Source organism: Thunnus albacares, chromosome 5 (genome assembly GCF_914725855.1).
Source record: "Thunnus albacares chromosome 5, fThuAlb1.1, whole genome shotgun sequence".
NCBI classification, from domain to species: domain Eukaryota; kingdom Metazoa; phylum Chordata; class Actinopteri; order Scombriformes; family Scombridae; genus Thunnus; species Thunnus albacares.
The window spans coordinates 26,928,902-26,949,521 of NC_058110.1; the positions used below are offsets into that span (position 1 = coordinate 26,928,902).

At 38.3% G+C, this 20,620-nt stretch overlaps 1 protein-coding gene across 2 annotated transcripts; it reads right to left on the bottom strand.

The window, feature by feature from the left end:
* Positions 1-1,160: 1,160 nt before the first annotated feature.
* Positions 1,161-11,767, bottom strand: LOC122982550 (ras-related protein Rap-1A). Of its 2 annotated transcripts, none has more exons than XM_044351915.1 (9): positions 11,669-11,767; positions 9,269-9,440; positions 6,938-7,026; positions 6,462-6,530; positions 6,304-6,360; positions 6,071-6,211; positions 4,589-4,732; positions 4,164-4,283; positions 1,161-1,919 (listed from the first exon to the last, which is right to left on the bottom strand). In XM_044351915.1, the coding sequence occupies exons 3-8, from the start codon at positions 6,992-6,994 to the stop codon at positions 4,194-4,196; spliced, it is 558 nt and encodes a 185-aa protein (XP_044207850.1). In that variant the 5' UTR covers positions 6,995-7,026; positions 9,269-9,440; positions 11,669-11,767; the 3' UTR covers positions 1,161-1,919; positions 4,164-4,193. The 2 variants fall into 2 exon arrangements, with proteins under 2 accessions (XP_044207850.1, XP_044207851.1); XM_044351916.1 differs by having other exon boundaries at positions 9,269-9,418; positions 11,669-11,730.
* Positions 11,768-20,620: the final 8,853 nt, after the last annotated feature.

Below are 20,620 nucleotides of genomic sequence, written 5' to 3' on the forward strand. Positions count from 1 at the left end.
TTTCAAGTCAGTCTTAAAGCAACAGTCAGGAGCCCAAATGAACATTGAAAGACGTTTTTCTTGCTGTAATCATCCCTCCTGTTCATACTGACCATTATCATAATGCACTTACAATGTAAGTGATGGGGGACAAAATCCACAAGCCTCCTTTTTTCAAAAGTTTATCTAAAGCTAATATGAGACCTCAGCCGTCCAAATGAGTCAAATCAAGTCAGTATATTTCAAAGTTGCAGCCATTTCAGCCCAAATTTCCATCTTTTTCTTACAATCCTTAACAACAGAAACCCTGTCCAGGAAAATGGAAAGAGGGATGACCAACTCTGACCGCCGAAGCTTTATATAATCTTCAGATAAACCTTTGAAAACATTTTTGCTCAAAACGAGGCTTGTGGATTTTGGCCTCCATCACTCACATTGTGAGTGCTTTATGAAGGAATCTTCTAATGGTCAGTATAAACAGGAGGAATGATTATGGCAATAAAAAACGTCTTTAAATATTCATCTGGGCTGCTGACTGTTGAACCCACCCTTTAACCTGTAACTACAGCTGTCAGAGTGGTGTAGTGGAGTAGAAGTATAAATTAACATAAAACAGGAATACTCAAAGCACTTTGTGACGTCTGTTGAAGAGAAGTGATAAACATTTACTCACTAAAGTATTTAAACATTAAGTACTCAGACCTTTTTCCCCTATTAACATGTAGATGTTATTGTAGCGTGATGTTCTGGTGTAAATCTTTTACATGTTATACAGACACGGGTCATCAGGAAATTATATTTGCAGTTATGTGTTATGACACCGTAAAGAGGCCCTTTGTGTCTCACCATCATTCTGAGGTGGAGCAGCTGACTGAAACCCTTCCGCCTTCACTTTGCCAGAGTCATCATCTGATCAGTTTCTATTCTGCTTTTAGCTGCCTTCACTCCACTCCCTCTGTGCCTGCTGTTGAGGGCCTCCAGTCAAGAGTTCCTCTTTCACAAACTGTGCTGACTTTTGTTTTCGTTTCTGACTCCAGAAAAACGCTTTCAGCTTGTCGAGGTGCTGCTGCTGCTCCTAGTTATTATCTGCTGAGGAGAAACATTTCATAAGTATTAAAACAATAATAAAAAACATTTAAGTAATTTAACAGTTTCAATAAGGAAAAAACCCAGACCAAAAATAATGAAAATGTACTAAAATTTAATCATTCATAAAAGCTGGAAAATCATCTGTGACAGGGTAACACAAGAAGCAATATTAGAGTCGGTTTAGTACAATATATTTTCAGCCTCAAGACACAAATCAGAACGCACCATTTTTCCCCCCATCAGTCTATAAAATACTAATTTCCTTAGCTTTATTATGCAAAAATGGAAGTAGAATATATTATGGGAAATATGGAAGGCTTGCAGCTCTCAATATAAAACAAAGTCACTTAGGAAAGATGTTATATCGTCAATACACATCCTTGTAAGTAGGAGCGAGTAACTTATGGACAATGATGCATCTTCGTTGACACTGTTAGTGCAGAGATGTAAGAGAAGGCCAACATTTCACATGGTATCTTATGCGAACGTATTGTCACAATATGCCAAAGATTGATGTTACTTTTAATAAAAACATTTTAGCTCCCGTACAGTATATGGATTTAAACCCATGGCCTCTTCTTTAACATTGATATTTCCAAAAGAAAGACACCTTGGAGAAGAAGAAAAACAAAAAAACAAAGTTGTCATCAGGCTGATGATAGGAGAAAAAAAAAAAAAAAGAGGTGGATTTCTTTGCCATTAAAAAGCAGAGAAGAGTATCTTGAGTTATGTGCCGTCTCCTGCCATTTTGCGAGCGGTGAGTTTTCTCCGTCAGCCTTCTTTCAAAATGTTCTGGAGAGGACTTGGAATGCTGGCATGATCCACTGGGAACAGTTAATCATTACAAGTTTCTGCGTACAAGAGAAAAAAAAAAATAATGTCAGTACAACTTGTTAGAATAAATCTGTCGAACATGAGCCGTCTGCAGAGAAACAGAAGCCTGGCTTTAGAGATTAAATCTGTTTTACGTGTTTATTAAAATAAGACCAGACTAGAAATTATTCCACAGTGGAGAAAATAAACCAAACAGTGGTTTTAAAAAAGATCAATGAACCGATCACTTGTGTTTGTTTCAATACACTGAACGATATTAAAGACTTTCAGTGCTGATGTGTGTTTTCATTCCCACATCTGAAACGTGCTGCTTGTTTTAAAATGTTTTAATCCCTCTAATTTTATTTGTCAGTGTATTTTTATCAAGTTTTTATTTAAGTTTTATTGTATTATTTTTTAAATCTATTTTATTGTTGTTTTTATTAAATATTTATTTGTATTCTTGTGTATTAGTCTCGGATTGTTTACCGTTTTCATCTGTACTGTTTTATTATCAGCTCGTCAGTCATCTGTAAAGCACTTTGAATTATACTAATCTGTACGAAAGATGTGATACAAAGAAAGTTTAATTGACTAAACATGCAGCAGACTTCACCCACACTTAATGCTACTCTAGTCCAGTGTTTGGCAGTACTGCACCTAAAAACTGGTTTTAGGATCAACAATAATAAAATAAATAAAAGTTGTTTGTGTCATTCTGGATTCAGCCTGAATATTATTTGTGTCTAATCACAATTAAATTATGGCAGAACTCTCGTTCCAAATCACTTCACTTATCACTTAATATCAAATACAGTTTCTTCTTGATGAGACTGGAAATAATATTTGGCATAAAAATATTAAAAATATCTTTTTAGCAATGATTTTAAGTCATATGTTCCTTCCCTTGAACTGACAAGTTTTATCAGACAGAAAGCATTTAAAATACCATGTTATGTCTTTTTAAATGATCATTAGGCCAATATGTTTTTAGATAACATTTAATTGCTTCCCCTGTTGTTTTAGTACTTTACACTTAAAATTATGTGTTTTTACATGATGTACAGTTGTTCCTACTTATTCGTTCATGACTTAGAATTAGAAAAAAAACAATAAAGCATCTGAGCTCCATTGAGTCACGTATTTGTGAGTCACACAATGGTTCGGTTAATCAATTGTGTCCCAGTGAGATCTGATAAACCTCCACATGGTTTCAGTCTTAACGGGCACTGTGGCAGTAACTGGAAATGTGTCACCAAGGTATAAGTACTTGACTACTTGCAAATACTGCAGGTGTGAATGTTGAGACAACCACATCCTCTCAGGTCACACCACAGAAGATTTTGAGTTGACACAATCCACTAAATGCGAAACACTGTGCGGCTAAATTAGTCCGATCATGTCGGTCTCAGAACTCATCGATACATTTCCAAAGAAAAAAAAAGGACCATACCAGTGTTTTTGCACATCTTTGCCCTTTAACACATATCACACACATTTTGCTGTCGTGTTTTCATACTTTTAAAAATGTTTTTTTCTACATTGTGTTGACTTGAAGTTTATCTTTGTCTCAGTCATGCTTTAAGTCGCCAGAGGCTGGTTTTCATATCAAAGTGAGAAGACTGTAAACCAGTGATTTACATTCACATACAAAAATAAATTGGTGCACAGCAGCTGGTCATTTTAAGTGTAGTGTATGAGAGCAGTACATCGATCATAGTAAATGGGCCAGAACATGAAAAAAACTGGTTTATCTGAAGTACAGTTACAATGTTCCCACAGCAGATGGAGCCAGAACATTCAATAAAGGCTTAAAGATTTACATTATTTACATAAAACTTGCATAAAATTGAATGGTGAGGCCTTAAAAATGCACTTCCTCATATTCAGATTTTAATAATTTGGTTGTCACTGAACATTGGATTCAGATTTCACTAAAAAAAAAGGTAACATTTTTAACCTTCAACACTACATCTTAAAACAGAAGACGGTACATCTGAAAGGTCCCACGAGGCAAAAAGGAACCAGAGGGCTTTAATTTATTCAATTCCACCAAACAAACTTGCTTTTAAACATACAGAAATGAGTCAGCATAAAGCTTTCAACTCCATTTACTGTGTTATTCTTATTACTGTAACACATTTACCACACCTCGTTGCTCGCTGTCAAAAGTAATGAAATTGCTTTAACAATTATTGCAGCGGACCTCTAAATGTTAAGTGACAATCCAGAGCTCAGTGAGCAGCGGGAGCCGTGCACGTCCTGTCTCGACACCCACTCACCTGGCCTGGAGCTACTGTGGGAGGGCGTTTTTAGAGCAGTGTGCAACTCGACTTCTTTTTTGTCTTCTTCTTTTCCATCGGCGTTTTTCTGTTGATCTGTCGCACCAGATCATAGAAAATCTGCAACAAAGGAAAAAGTTCGACGGTCTCAACGGTTTGCTTCAGCGATCGCAGCGCTAATAGTCTGCAGTGAAACATCTGAGTCATTTCATCATGAAATGGAAGAAGAGGATACTAAAAAGGAAATAAGGAAGACTTGCAGATCTCAATATAAAACAAAGTCACTTAGCAAAACTTGGATTTTTGTTGACACTGTTAATGCAGAAACGTAAGAGGAAGCCCTCTCTCTCACATGGTTTCTTTTTCAAATTACCTCAGTAGCTCATCTCTGCGGTGAACATGCTGTGTGTAGTATTTGAACTCACCTCATTAACATTGATCTTTGATTTAGCTGATGTCTCTAAAAAGGCACAGTTGTTCCACTGACGGGCCAGATTCTGACCCTGCTCCTTCCCAACCACACGCTCGTCCTCCAGGTCGCACTTGTTTCCCACCAGGATCATGGGAACCTGATTGATTGATTGATTGTGACATAAAAAAAAAGTTTATTTGAAGCTCAAGTCTTGTTCTGTACAACATTTTCATTCTTACAGCTGAACATAAATTAATAAATTGCATCTACCACATGTTTTTATCACCCAGTCCTGGTTAAAGATCATCTTTACAGTAAATGCTACTCGACAGCAAAGTGAGACATTAACCAGGATATACAGTCCAATTAAGCGACCTGCTATAAATAAATAACGCTCACACACAGCATGCTGTAGATCTCTGAAGATCAAAAGATGAAGACACCGAGACTGAAAGTGACAGATAGCATCTAACAACAGCTCTGACATTTCCACCCTCGTTCACAAAGTTCCTGTCCCCCTTCGCTCTGCCCTCTCCCCCACAGTGCGCACTCTAATGAGGCAGTGCAAGGTTACACAGGCACATTATACAGAAAGACACTGAAAGGTTATCGCTGGAGAGAAACTCTCTGTAGACCGAGGAGGTGTCGTACAGTATTACAGGGCCGGGAGATACGGGGAAAAATTAACCATTTTAATCTTGATACATACAGTTTAATCGAATAACATTATCGCTGTCCAATAAAAACTATGCATTTCTTGATTTTGAATCAGATACAGTGAGAGATCAAGTGTTTTGTGAAGTCTCTTCTTCTGTGTTAAGATTTGCAACAACATGCAAAATGATGTGATTTTTTTTACTGATGTTAAAAGGATAAGGCTGAAGATTTTCTATATTTTTCATATCATCAACGAATCTCTTGTGCAGAGCCGAGCCAGCAATGAACTGAACCTACTTACACGTATTATGTGAGTATGAAAAGCCTGATATATCTTATTCCTCTGTGTCATAGACCTCCATTGTCCAAAAACTATTAAAAACGCGCCAATGAGCCACACCGCTGCACTGGGTGACAAGTTCCTTCGCCACAAAGAGTTTGGTTACTGTAGCTTGTTTAGAAAGGATTCAAAAGTCTAATGACAGGGATCACATTTTCAGTCTCAGGGGAGAAGTTCCTTGTACGAGGGGGGCGCGGTTCCGTTTACAGTGCTTTGTCAGCTTCTTGTGGTACAAACTGCGACCTCTTGACCTCTCGGTGTAGCTCATTGACGTGTTTGTAATAGTTTTTGGACAAAAACGCAGGTCTATAGCACAGAGGAATAAGATATATCAGACAGACATTGAAATTATATATTTCCGTAGTATCTTAATGTGATACTTCCATGTTGTCATGTTTCACATTCCTCTATGCTACAACAATTACTGTAAAAAAGTCCACTTAATTACTTGATAGATAAGATAAAGATAAAAACTGTAACTGGGAGTATCACACTTACGTCCTCAGTGTCCTTTACTCGCAGGATCTGTTCCCGGAGGTCCTGTAGGTCATTAAATGTTGACTGTGCTGTAATGGAGTACACCAGAGCAAAGCCTTGACCATTCTTCATGTACAGGTCCCTCATAGCCGTGAACTGCTCCTACAAAGCGAGAATACGAGAGAACCCATCAGAGGCCTGTTTGCATTCATCTTGTACGTCTGCATCTGCTTCCTGTTTCTGACTCGACTTACTGTTCCAGCCGTGTCCAAGATTTCAAGCATACATTGCTGCCCGTCGACCTCGACTTGCTGTTGGAGGAAAACAAATAGGAACATTTTTATGGATTAAACAACCAATCACTGAGTTGCTTTTAAAAAGATCAGGAAGTGTTTTTTTTTTCTGAGCTTACCTTTCTGTAGGAGTCTTCTATTGTGGGGTCATACTTCTCCACAAAAATGCCTTGCACAAATTGGACTGTCTGAAGTGGACGAATGAAGAGAAGGAAAATGTCAAGACAGTAAATCATTACTAGTCAAAAACTGGTGCACATCATGATGCAAAGACAGCAAGACTGAAGCGAACCATGCTGCACTATTTCATTCAAATCTCTTTTACAACATAAAAATACCCCAAACTGTATATTTGAATATTACGATTCATCATCAACACAAAGATCTTTTATATTGTTGAAGATTCCTGTCTCAGGCTTACTGTCGCCCCCACCCCACCTCAATTTTTAAACATTTCTTTGTAAAAATACTCACTTTTAGCACTAAAATATTGTAAAAAAACACAATTACATCAATAACATCACTTTACTATAAATTTGTAATAAACTGTTGTCAGTCCTGCTCTGTGCCTCGCACGGCAGCGGCCGTCACTCACCAGTGCGGATTTTCCCACGCCTCCTGATCCCAGCACCACTAGCTTGTACTCACGCATGGTGAGGCAACTTCACTGGACAGCACAAAGGTCTGCGGTGAAAGGACAGAGAAGTGAGTCCTTAAAGTGAGTTAAAAGGGTGGCTGAGTCATTTTCAGCTGCAGGAAAAAAAAAAAAAAAAATTCAGCTAAATCTAAACAAGCTGATTAATTATTTTAATCATCTGACTGCAGCGTCCATGAACAACTATATTCCATTTGCACTGAGGAGGTGTAAAAAGAAATGCTAAGTGTCAAATCTCCCCCAACGTTGCTTTCAGGCTGTCATCAACATCATTGACAAATTACTGAAGTCCAGTCTGTTTGCAACCAAAGATTTTCTTTTTTTTTTTTTTGCTGCAGCAGATTAAAGTTACTTGCTGTGTACGTACAGCACTGAAACCATTAACTACGCTGATGGCAGTGTGAACGCCCTGTCAATACAGTATCTACAACAAACTGTCATCATAGGATTAAAACGTCATTCCTCTGCCAAAAAAAAAAAATGAGCTGTTTCCCACCCACTACCATGGGACTTCAGTTGTCATGATGATAGGGGCGTTGCCTCTGAAAAAAACATTTTTAAAAAAAATTCAAGAAGGGTTGAAAGAAACTGAAGACTGGTTTCTGAAGTCCTGGAGTTCAGTCCAGTGTTTCACCTGGTAGAAGCACCGACTGGCATCAGAGAATAACAAAGTGTCTCTATAATAAAAACTTCAACCTAAAAGACAGACTGTGAAGCCAAAAACCGCAATAGATCCTGAAAATGGGAGAGCAGTTGGCAGGTAAGAGTTCCAGTGCCACAAATAACTTAATCTCATTACAATATGGAAGAGAAAGGCCACGAAGGATGACCCATCATCAACTCCATCAGCCTGACACAGTTTAGTACGTGGCCTAGAAAAAAAAAACTGGCAGGCAGGAGAACAGTCACAGGCATGAAAATGTTTAGGGTGAAGAAAAGAGGCTTTTTCTTACAATCAGTCAGACCATCGAGTGAATTTAAAGTGGCAAAATCTTTTCTATCTTTGCAGATTTAAAAAATGTAATAGTTAATGTATCATTAAAGCAGCCAATGAAAGATACAGAATGCTTTTCTTCTCCGGTGTCTTTTTGTGCTTTGTCGTCAAAATGTGTGAACGCTGGTACAATCACGTCCTCATACTGATAATAAAACCTGACATCGTTGTGGGTTTCATATGCGAGTACTTCAAAGAAAACTGAAGCAGTCCTGCCTTATTTGCTGTGTACTTTGAGCGTACAAAAACAGGAGACTTGACTGAATGAGAGAGAGAAATTACAGAATTTTCATCTTGAGTTGCACTTTTGATATTAAATTAAACTAGAAGGTGGTGTTAAGAGATAATTAGTGGTGGCAAAAGAAAAAAAAAAGATATCTAGGGCAGCCAATAATGATATAACAATACTGTTCACAAACATGTACGAGCACGTGTGATGGAAAAATTAAAAAGGAGCTGTGTTTTAAACGCTATTCTAAAATGCAAATGTATTATTCATTTGATGTATAAATGTCAAAGAGGGGGTGATGCACAGTAAATTCTCATTTAACAACCTCTTTGAATCTACTAATCACACTTAGGTCTGTGGGACCTTTGTCAAACGTTGAGACAAACAATACAAAAACCACTCTGTCACACTCGACCGGCATTTGCAATTCTAACTACGACGTATGAAGCACCACCAGAAACCCACAGCGAGAGACAGGCACACGAGGCCCTCTACAAAGGGCCATTGTAATGACCCTCCTCTACTCAAGTGCACCATACAAACAGAAAATAGAGATCAGAGGGTGCATGCATGAACACTGCACTGAAATCATTACCGGGGCGAGGGGGTGCACCTAGAGATGACGCAAACATGTGCCTGATGCTTTTGTTAGCCTAGAAATGTGCGTAAAAGCAAATCATACTGTTTAAAATGCACATTTATGTGGGTGTCAGAAAACTTGCCTAAAAGCCTTGACATCAGATAACAAACCTAAGCCTTCCTCTGATAAGATATGAGCCTGGACTCGCATATTTTCAAGTATCAAGCACTCGAGCTGACAACCTTCACCAATCCTACTCGTGAATTTTTGCTGGCTTTGCTGACAAGAGTGCTTCCTTGTTGAGAGGCTGAAATGCTAAAATTGTGTAACAAACACTGTGTTGCACACTGACAACAATGCATAAACAAAAATCTGACCCCATTAACAAATGCAAAAAAAGTGGACTTATCACAAAATCTGTTCAGTGAAACAAAAAACATATTCATGCTGTGAAAACCGGTTACTTACTGTGTACACGGCTACTGCAGATGACAACTCCCTCTACATCTGGGGACGTGGGGGGACGGGGTAGGGGGCCGGCGGATCCTCAGGTACACTGATGTCAGCGGACAGGGTGCTGAGGGTCGGTTGGGAGCCAGAAAGCTGGGCTACACCAAACTGTTCAGATAGGAAACTGACCCTAAATTATAACAACATTGATGCAATTACATTAAAATCAGCTCTGTTCTACATACAACTGGAATAATTTACTACAAAACTCAATATTTTGTCTATTTAGAAAGGCAGACACAGCGGATACAACTGGAAAAACACCCAACATGAAGAATGGTTATAGTCACCTGCTCAAGTTTTGCATCTGCTGTGCTGTGTGTGCAGTCACACGTAATCACCCCTTTTGAGGGATAACTTTTTATTGCCAATCAATGTTCTGTGTGCGCCTTCGCTATGTCAGGAGGTCAGTTGTCACATGTTGCGTAACAAATAAAACTTACTCATTAAAAGACCTGTTGCTGTATTTCCATTTGATGCTACCTTATACTTCCACTCCACTACATTTCAGAGGGAAATATTGTACTTCCTACTCCACTACATTTATTTGACAGTTTCAGTTACTTTTCAGATGAAGATTTGACACAACGGATAATATAACAAGCTTATAAAATACAACACATTGTTTAAGATGAAACCAGTGGTTTCCAACCTTTTTTGCTTTTGACATCTTACAAAAAGCAGTGTGTAGTCGGTGTCACGTTTCAGATGTCTATGAGTTGTTAACAACTCCACCAAATAGTGATTTTTCCCTCTAAACTTCTCACATGGTTTTATTTTAATAAATGTTCAAATGATCCAATATTTCACCAACAATCAAAGATTAGAAAAGAAGTCCCAAAACTGAGAACATATTTATGTCTCAGAACTTTGTTTTTTCTTCTTTTCTCTCCCATTAATCATCTCATGACCCCTCAGATTTATCTGGTGACCCTTTGGAGGGGCCCGACCCCTAAGTTGGGAACCACTGGACTAAACTAGCTAACTGTATATAAAGTAGTTCAACTAGCTCCACCTCCAGCAGCTACAACAGTAACATGCTGCTCTAACACTGATGCTTCAGTATTAATAATCTAATGATGTCATATATAATAATATATCAGTCGGAGGAACCAAACCACTACTTTTACTGCAATACTTTAACTACATTTTGCTGCTGATACTTCTGTACTTTTATTAAAGTAGGCGTTTTCATGCAAGACTTTTACTTGAAATGTTGTATTTTTACATTGCTATATTTGTACTTTTACCTAAGTAAAGGATCTGAATACTTCTTCCACCACTGACTATGTTTTCAGCTTGTTATGGCTATAAATACAACTCCTCGATTCATATCAACATACAGAAACCACAAATGTATTTTAATATAGCAGAAGAGCACAATCATACTTCTAGTTGACATCATTTTATAAAACTTTTTTAGAAGTCCACTCTATAAAAGTACGACTTTATAAGTTAAACGAGTTGTGCAACGTTGGTATTTGATTGCTAAATAAAATGAAAATGAACTTATTTTCGTACCAACTTGCAGCGTAGTTGATTTCGAAAGGAAGGGTGTGGCTATTAGTTTCCCAATGCAACTGACTGACTAACACCGTTAAAAATAAATGCACCACAGTCTGTAGAATTAACGGGGTCGACAGAAATTAAAAGTGACTTTAACGTCAAGTTTGGAGGTAGCAGGCGTTGGCAAAAAACTAGTTTAATCACGACAAACTACCGCTTGACCGCTAACATGCAGCTAGCAGCATTTGGTAAATGCCAGCTAACGTTATGGGCTGTTAGCCTGGATAAGATACGGCGAGCTGTGCAGCACAAACAGAGGTTTAACTCATGTTGGCTCGCCAGGGAAAGAAAGTTGGTCTCACAGTTTAACGCTATTTCTTGTCTGAGAAACATGAAACTCCATATTAAGTTAACGGTTACTGTTTAGCTAACGCCGCTATGCGTTAGCTCGCCAGTTAGCATTAGAAGAAGTAACTAATCTCCTTTTATATATCTTCAAACTTTGCTTTGAGCCCTCACCCAGATTCCCGTTTACTATGTGAATAAACTACTACCAAATTGAAGGCGAACAAGACACAGTCGGACATTAAACCACTTCAACTACAGCCCGTGTTTGTATCGACAGCTCGTTAGTTAGTCGTTAGCCACCGTTAGCCTCTAACTACGATCCTCTAGCTTCTGAGCTAAAGCTACTTTACCCACAATTACTCCAGCCAGAAGTCGTTTTTGTGTCTTCATCGGACTCAAACACATGTTTACGGACTTATCACTAAACTAATGAAGTCACATGCTGGATAATTAGCTATCAAACTGCTTATTTAAGACAGAAGTAAAGCTTCACAAGACACTCACCGAGCTCCGATGTGTGTGCGCTAAATCACAGAGTGAATGTACGGAAGGGACAAGACAGCAGCTGCCTCTGATTGGACCACGATCAGCCAATCACAGCTGTCCAGGTAAAGGTATACTCTAAATTCAAACACACACTTTTGTCGTCTTTTTAGAAGACGGGTTCATAAATGTTTAAGTCTGACTTAAGGTGCCCAAATGAACACTGAAACAGGTTTTTCTTGCCATAATTATTCCTCCTGTTCATACTGACCATTATAAGATCCCTCGTGTGGAAGAGGTAGAAACTGGGACAACACCACTGCTAACTACCAACGTTTCTGTGGTTTGACACTACTTGGTAGGTCAACCCACAGAAACCAGCTGGTCCTGATGGAATAAAAGAGAGGGTTTACAACTGGCAGGGGTACTCGCCAACATCTTCAATCGCTCTCTGTCACAGTGCACCGTCCCAAAACGCCTGAAGTCTGCTATCATCGTTCCGGTCCCCAAACAAACAACCATCAGTGGCCTAAATTACAGACCAGTGGCACTAACACTGACTGTCATGATGTGCTTTGAGAGACTGGTCCTAAGGCATATTAAATCCAACTGGTCAACTGAGGATGCCATTGCCACAGCCCTCCACACGGCAATGACCCAACTCAAGCACTAGGGGACACACTGTACATGAGGATGCTGTTTATAGACTACAGCTCCACATTCAATACAATTATCCCCAGCAAAATGGTCACCAAACAGCTCAATCTGGGTATCAGTCCCCCACCCTGGTACTCAGCACTGGTGCACCACAAGGCTATGTGCTGAGCCCCCTCTTCTATGCTCCCCACACCCATGACTGTGTTCCAATCCACAGCACAAACACCTTTAAGTGATGGGGATGAGTCAGCCTACAGAGAGGAGAAACTAGTGGAGTTGAGCTCCGACAACAACCTGGCACTCAACACCTCAAAAGCCAAAGAACTGATCATCAACTCCAGAAGGCAGGGTGAGGATCTGGCTCCACTAAACATCAATGGAGACAGAGTGGAGAGAGTTCCCATCTTCAAATTCCTGGGCACCCAAATCTCTGAGGACCTGACAACCAACACCACTTCTCAGGTGAAAAAGTCACAGAAGCAGCTCTACTTCCTCAGGACATTTAGGAAGGCCGACCTGTCCGAGCAGCTCCGGTTTCTATCGCTGCTCCATAGAGAACATACTCACTTACTGCGTCTCGGTGTGGTATGCCATCTGCTCTGCAGCTGACAAAAAGTCTCTCCAGAGAGTCATTAAATATGCCCAGGAGATCACCAACACACATCCGCCTACATCAGAGGACATCTACAGCACCCAGTGCCTCCGCTGCATCACAAACATTATCAAAGACTCATCCCACTCCGGCCACCATCTTTCTGCCTTGCTCCCCTCTGGAAGGTGCTACACGTCTATCAAGACCAGCACCTCCAGACTTGTGAATACTTTTTACTCCAGAGCCATCAGAGAACTGAACTCTGCCCTCCTAACATCCCCCCAACCCACAGCTTCCTTATGTTTTATGTGCAATACTCACCATCCAATAACTGAGAATGTCTGTAAGTTTACCATCAATGCTAGTTTATTTACTCATTTATTATTTTTACTTTGATATATACGTATGTAAATAGGAGTTAGTGAGTGCGTCTGCATGAATGTGAGCACGTAGATGAAGTACACAAGAACAGGTGTGTGAATGTACACTGTGTATCTGAGGTGTATGAATCACGTATATTCAAGTGTATGTTACTTATCTGTTCTTGTAACTCTATTTACAGAACATCCTGTTCTTAGTACCTTTCAGGAAGTTGTACCTTCAGTCCTGTTGTGCAACGACAATAAAGGTGTTCTGTTCTGTTCTAATATGTTATAATCAAGTATTTTCACAGTTTGATATTGCTACTTTTAGGAGTAGACCAGGAAAGTAATTGATTGTATTTACAGGTGGTAATGATACAATCTGGAAGGAAAATGTATTTCATGAACAAGCTGATAAATACGAAAGATTATGGAATCTAAGACTCTGAAATGACTGAAAAAGGTTTTATCTTGATGTGTGTATGATGCATCTTTTCTAGGTAGTGTTACTGCAGTGACAAGAATCAGTGGAGGAGAGATAATAGCAACAGCAGTATATATTTTAACTGTATGTTTCTTTTTGAATTTCATCTCATATAAAGTAACACGTGTTTTCTGTTTAAACGTTTAAAAAATATCAAATTTTTACAATATACACTTTGTTTATATTCCTATTCAGAAAGCTGAACATCTCATAACATCTCTGAAATTATATTTGACGCACAAAAACTCCAAGAAGAAAATAAGATATAAGGTAAGATATGTATATAAATATACTGCAGAGGGAACCTTGTACGACATTTTTCAGATTGTGAAAAATAGCACAGCTGCACTGAGAGTAGGTGCTTGGCAGGTGATTTTTGAGGTGACGTTTGAAGTTGAATCCAATAATGAGTGCTTTGATGCCCCCCGTGTGACTTAAAAAGTCTCATATTTGTGCCCGTAGGCATTTTAGATTTGCAATGAGATCAGTTTATACAACACAACTATGTTATATTCAACATCTATAGTCATCATCTGATCTCAGCTTATTGTTTTAGGTGTCTGTCATATATGTGGTTTAAAGCATGAATGTGAGTCAGTTCTGTTCCTGTTTCATTGTATTTTTAGATCAAAATCCTGTGATGTTATTCACTCGTCGCTGGATGGATCATTCAAAACATGTGTGTAACATCTGTAACATGTGTAACACGTGTAACATGTGTGATGCAGCCGTTTGGTGTCGACTCTTTCCTAAACTGAAATACATGCACTTGCAATATGTACTGTGTCCCTCTCGAGTAGTAATCTGATAAGTCAGTACATATTTAACTTTTAGATCACATGGTGCTGCTGAGCAGACTGAGCGCCTGCCAGCAGTCAGTGGACACAGAGGTGATGTGATATTTAGCTGCACCCACGTAGCTCTCCAGCTGTGGTCACTGTGGTGAAGGAAGCACATCTGAGTCATGACACATTTGTCTTGCCAATGTTTTGGTGTTTGGAGTGTCTGATGATCAGCAAAATGCTGCAGGAGAGTTTGGTCACCTTCATACTGCCTTGAGAGGTTGTTGTGAACTGTACACAATGCAGACTCACTGAATAATAATAGCAATAATAAAATCTATGACTTAAAGGACATGTTCACAGTTTTTCAAGTCTAAAACAACAGTCAGATGTCTTTATGAACTCTGAAAGAGGTTTTTCTCGCTGTAATCATTCTTCCTGTTCATACTGACTATTAAAAGATCCCCTAAAAATGTGCTTTCAATGTACAGTAAGTGATGAGGGACAAAATCCACGGTCCTTGTTTTGAGCAAAAATGTATTTAAAAGTTTATCTGTAGATAAAATGAGGCTTCATCCATCTGAGTTAGTCAAATAAAGTGGATATCCTCCACAGTTGCAGTCTTTTTAGCAAAAAATTCCCTCTTTGTGTCTCAACGGACAGTGTTTTCCTGTTCAGCTGCAGTCAAAGGATCAAAACAAAAAGGCGGAGTTTGGCACTAAAAAGACTTTGACAGATATCGACTTGAAGCTTCATATTAGCTTCAAATAAACTTTTAAATACATTCTTTCACAGAAGGAGGACTGTGGATTTTGTCCCCCATCACTAACTATTATTATTATTGGACATGTTTCTGTTATTATAATTGTTGTTATTGTTGTTGTTGTTGTGCTTCTCTGTGTCTCTCTCTGCTCTCCCCCTCCCTCCCTCTTTCTCTCTCAACCCAACCGGTCGAGGCAGATGGCCGCCCACCTAGAGCCCGGTTCTACTTGAGGTTTTTCCTGTTAAAGGGAGTTTTTCTTGCTGCTGTTGGTCATGAGGGAACGTTGGGTCTCTCTAAAATAAAGAACACAGTCTATGTGAAAAGTGCCCTGAGATAACTTTTGTTGTGATTTGGTGTTATATAAATAAAATGGACTGGACTTACATGGAAAGTGTATTATGAAGGGATCTTCTCATGGCCAATATGAACAGGAGGAATGATCACAGCGAGAAAAACATGTGTCAGTGTTCATTTGGGCTCCTGACTGTTGTTGCTATCCTTTAAGCATTTCACCTTTTGGTACCTTAATAAATAAACAAAAATACACTTAAAGAAAGGGGCAATCCAGCCATTTTACACATAAAGATCAGTTTATTTGTCATGTAAAATACGACTCTGTGAAAACAGATGTCGAATGTTTTCTACCCCTGATGATGTCATAGGGCTTATCTTGAGTTAGACTTGAGACAGAAAACCTGCTGAGAGTATGGAGACCGAAAGATGAGGACATATTTTAAGTTTAACACAGACCATCTCGGCCTCTGGTGCCTTTTAAATAAAAAAAAAAAATTTAATCTGTCTCTTGAAACTCCCCCAAACTTTATGGAAGTTTAACACTAAATCGCTGGATAACTCCTTTAAGCACACTTTTTAAAGCACACACTCAATTCTAAGTTGCCCAAGCAGTCTGTTTATTGATGTAACTAAACACCAACATGTTCACTGTTTTCATGACCTTTTATTTTCTCAGTTCACCAGACTGTTTCACTGTGAGCTCTGTGATAAACACTGAGCACTTCTGTATTGTAGTTGTTATAGTTACATTACCAGAAGTATATAAATATTCCCCTCAGTTGATCGTCCACTTTATATTTACATATTTCCTCTGTCATTGTGTGTCTGCTTCCTGTGACTCTTGACATGACAAACGTTCACATGAAACTCGCAGCTGGTCACGGCCCAGTGACTGAATGGATCAGATGAGTTTCTCTGACTGCATATCTTCCTCATTACATCGGCTAAATACGGATGTTGAGTTCATGACAGACCAGAGGCTGTGCATCATCATGACCTATGACTGCAAATACAATTTGATAGATTGTGTGCTGAGGACAGTGCTGCCGTGTTGGTCAAACAAAAATGTTCCTGCTTTTATTCAAACAAACAAGTTAACTAGTTATTACCACGGTGACAGTCATATATTATAGATATAGAAGTTATAAACGACAGATTTATGATTAGATTGTGAGTAAAGTAAACAGGATTATATAAAGAGTCCGTTTCACTGGCGTCCTACAAACAGACCCCATGAATACTGACTGTCCTTCAGACTCATCACACAAACTGCAGACTCATGGTCTCTTATTGTCATTTCAGTGCAACACTGGTGATCGAGCTTCAAGCCAAATGTGTAGAATAAAAGACCGATCGACTGAAGTGATGCACAGTTTATCAAGAGGAGAATAAAAAAAAAGTTTTAATATCCTTACAGCTGTTGTCACTTTCCTGCTACAAAAGTCAACCAGTTGAACCAAATCTGATATATTTCAGATTACATTTTTATTTTAACTGTTAGACAAAAATCCATCCTGTTAATGTGTTGGTGGCTCTGAAAGCTAATGGATATTCATTCATGATACAGCTGTTTTGACTAGAGCTGCAACTAATGATTATTGTCATTATTAATTAATCTCTTGATTATTTTCTCCATTAATTAATTTGTTGTTTGTTCTTATAATGTCAAAAAATGGTGAAACATGTCAATCACTGTATCCCAAAGTCCAAGGGGATGTCTACAAGTGTCTTGTTTTGTCCACAACACAAAGATATTCAGTTTACTGTGATAGAAGATCAAAGAAACCAGAAAATATTCACATTTAAGAAGGTGAAATCAAAGAATTTTGACTTTTGTTTCTTAAAAATGACTCCAAACGATCGATCAATTATCAAAATAGTTGGCAACTAATTCAATAGTTCAATTAATCAACTAATCTCAGCAGGACTTGTTTAAAATTCTTAGAGTTAACAAGTATTTACAGACAAAATAATCCAGAATCCTTTTTGTTCAAGCTTTTATAATCATGAGTACAACACAACAGGAGCCCGTCTTTGTAGAAAAGTCTTCATTTTCATTTGTGGTTTTGCTGTTTCATGTTCCACAGTGTAGATAGTTTCAGCCTTTCAGTCTATTGAGATTCAGTACTATACTATATAGTGAGAGTACTTATATGATGTGTGTGTGTTTATATATATATATATATGTATGTATAGTAGGCCTACATATGGTAAGAGTACCTCCCATCCTCACCAGATCTGACAACACATACATATTCAGGAAAAAAAAAATGCTGCAAATACAGAAAACAACCAAATACAGAAATGCTGCAAGCTGAACAGAACACAACAGAATTCCAGTTTATTTGTATTATTGTATATTATTTAAAGTTAATGAGGCGCTGAACTAAACTTTTGTTGTTTATAACACATTTCCAGTCTGTGCAGCTAGCAGTGTTTTCTGTTTTCTATGTTGTCAATTTGCTTCTTTTTTCTCTTCTGTACACACAACATATATTTCATGTCTGTCTGTCCTAGAGGACAGATTCCTCTTCTGTTGCTCCTCCTAATTTTGTTTCCAGTTTTTACCCATTAAAGGTCTTTTTTGGGGGAGTTTGAGTCTCACTAAACTCACTTAAAATGTCGTTCAAGCCTTTTTTCTGTTTGTCTGCATAGTTTTGTATTATGTTGTCACATCTGATAGACCCTTTGGTCTTAAAGTCTAAGTAAAATCTTTTTTTGGTCCTTTTCTGCTTCAGCATTATTTTCTTTGGTAGTTTTTGCATGAGGTCATGTATTTTAATGTCACACTATTTACTGTACATCTAAATCTGTGGAGTCAGTATTTATTATTCTGTCATGACCCTCCTCCATGTTTGTCATATTTTGGCTTCCTCTTCTCGCTCTGTCGGGTTTTGGCTCCCCCTTCAGTGAGAAGCAGATTAAGAGCCGAATGTCTAAAAGGCTATTAAGCATCTCAGCTAAATTAATGTTCATTCATTCATTGTGTAACAAAGACATACTGAAGGTGGACATTGTTTTTTTTGTTGTTGTGAATGTTGTGCTTGTGAACGTTGCACTGAAGACAAGCCGCTGCAGAGGAGATATACAAGAATTGTCTTTGTCTGTCCGGTCGTTAAACGGCTCGTTGGTTTGGCAGCAGATTCCTGTAAAGGAATTTAATTTGTCTTCACATCAGGAGCTGTTTTCACTCTTTGAGCTTCACTTCCTGCTGCAAGAGGAGGAAATTTCTCCTCAAAACACAAAAGACTCCAGATAGAAGTCCAGCAGAAATGTGTGAAATATGTTCTGAATATAATAGTTTGATATATAATAGTTTTGTGCTTTTGTAACAGTAGATTTATTAATGTCATACAGCTTTATTTCACTTATCATGATACAAAATCTGAATAATCACAGTTCTGATCTGAAACAATCACATTGCTGTTGTTTATGTTTGGTGACTGTGTTGATAAAATAAAAAACATCATCTAATCTCACTGACATGAACATTTTTTTTTTCCCTCAGTGTCTTTTTAAACTCTCATTGGAGATACTAAGTGTTTTGTTTTAATGTTTCAGGATCCAGAGGACAAAAAGTGCCACAAAGGCCTCACAGTAAAGTATCTGATCTGTACATTTGATCAATAATAATAATAATAGATCATGGGGTTTATCTCAATCCTGTAGCCTCCAAGAACAAAACACCACAACATGTTTTTACCCTGATAAAACCTCACTTGATGTAGCTAGTTATTAGCACATCAAATCAGTCATTTTTCAGTTAAATCCTATTTTTATGTGTTTTTTATGTGTTTTTCTATTGAATCGCGTTTCTTCTCTTGAATCCTTTTCATGCACTTTGAACCTCCTCGTTGTTGAGAGTTGCTATAGAAATAAACTGTTCATAACAACCTTTTTATCCTGCAGTTCTTCATCACTCAACAGCCGTCAGAGAGGCCCGTCGCTGCTGCTTGATGACGAGTGACATTAAGGCTTTTTTCACACCTGCCATCGATGCTTTATAGTCACACAGTCTAAAGCATCTGACACACACAATCCTTAATTTCCATCCAGGATCTAAATGCACACACAGCATGTGATATTCCTCTTTGTCTATTTACATTTATATTCATATTAATTGAAAATTTGACACATAATTCATGTTTTTAATGTCTCTTGTTGCCCTCTTGTGTCTTGTTAACCTCTGGCATCTTATTATAGAAAATTACATGTTTTTATCTTATTGTATCACTTGTCTATTCACATGTATGTATTTATTTGCCCTGTGACATCTTGAATGTGATTAGATAAGATAGATGATGATGTCACTGCTCGTTTTGTGATATATATACTGTATAAATACAGTCCAGACAGTATTTGGACACACAGACTCTTGTGTTTCAGCACATCAATTTGAAATAAAGTAATGGATACTACATTAAAGTCTCAGTTTTTATTTTGAGTAGGTTTTCATCAGTATAGAAAGCACTGTCTGGGAGACGAAGCCCTTTTAACAGACAGTGCCCAAAGATTAGGGGTTCAAAAGTAATTGGACGCTTGGCTACAGTGTTTGTCGGGCAGAGAGCTCACAGACGGCTCAGAGTTGATTGTTGGTTGAGAGTTTAGATTGAGGTGGAGCGAAGAGGTGACCGTGCAAGTGAAGAAGATAATAATGAGGGTGGAAGAAAACAGAAAACATCCATCAGAGAGATATCAAAGGTTTGTTGGTTTGACAAAGTCAACAGTTGGGTTCGTTCTAAAAAGCAGGTACACACAAAAAAAAAAAAAACGGCAGATGAGCCGGTGGAGCAAGAAAATCACGTTTTTTTTTTTGAAAACACAGCAAGTCGAGGATGATCACTACTCTGATTTACAGTCTCACACTGATGGATTTCCTCCTGAACCTGCTGTCAGTAGCTTTCTCTCTCTGTCTTTATGACCCGTTTTAAAGAGCAGGATCATTCAGTCTGTCTGAAGTCTTAAAAAGTCTTAGAAGTGCACCAAGGTTTAGCTGTTAAAATGTATTGATTTAAGAGCAAAATCATAAACTGAAGTCA

Excerpts from the sequence above, each read along its gene's own strand:
- LOC122982550 (XM_044351915.1), bottom strand. The coding sequence starts at position 6,994 with ATGCGTGAGTACAAGCTAGTGGTGCTGGGATCAGGAGGCGTGGGAAAA. Across the intron at positions 6,531-6,937 it reads GCGTGGGAAAATCCGCACTG|ACAGTCCAATTTGTGCAAGG; the intron begins GTGAGTGACGGC and ends CGTCCACTTCAG. Across the intron at positions 4,284-4,588 it reads CAAAGATCAATGTTAATGAG|ATTTTCTATGATCTGGTGCG; the intron begins GTGAGTTCAAAT and ends CCTTTGTTGCAG.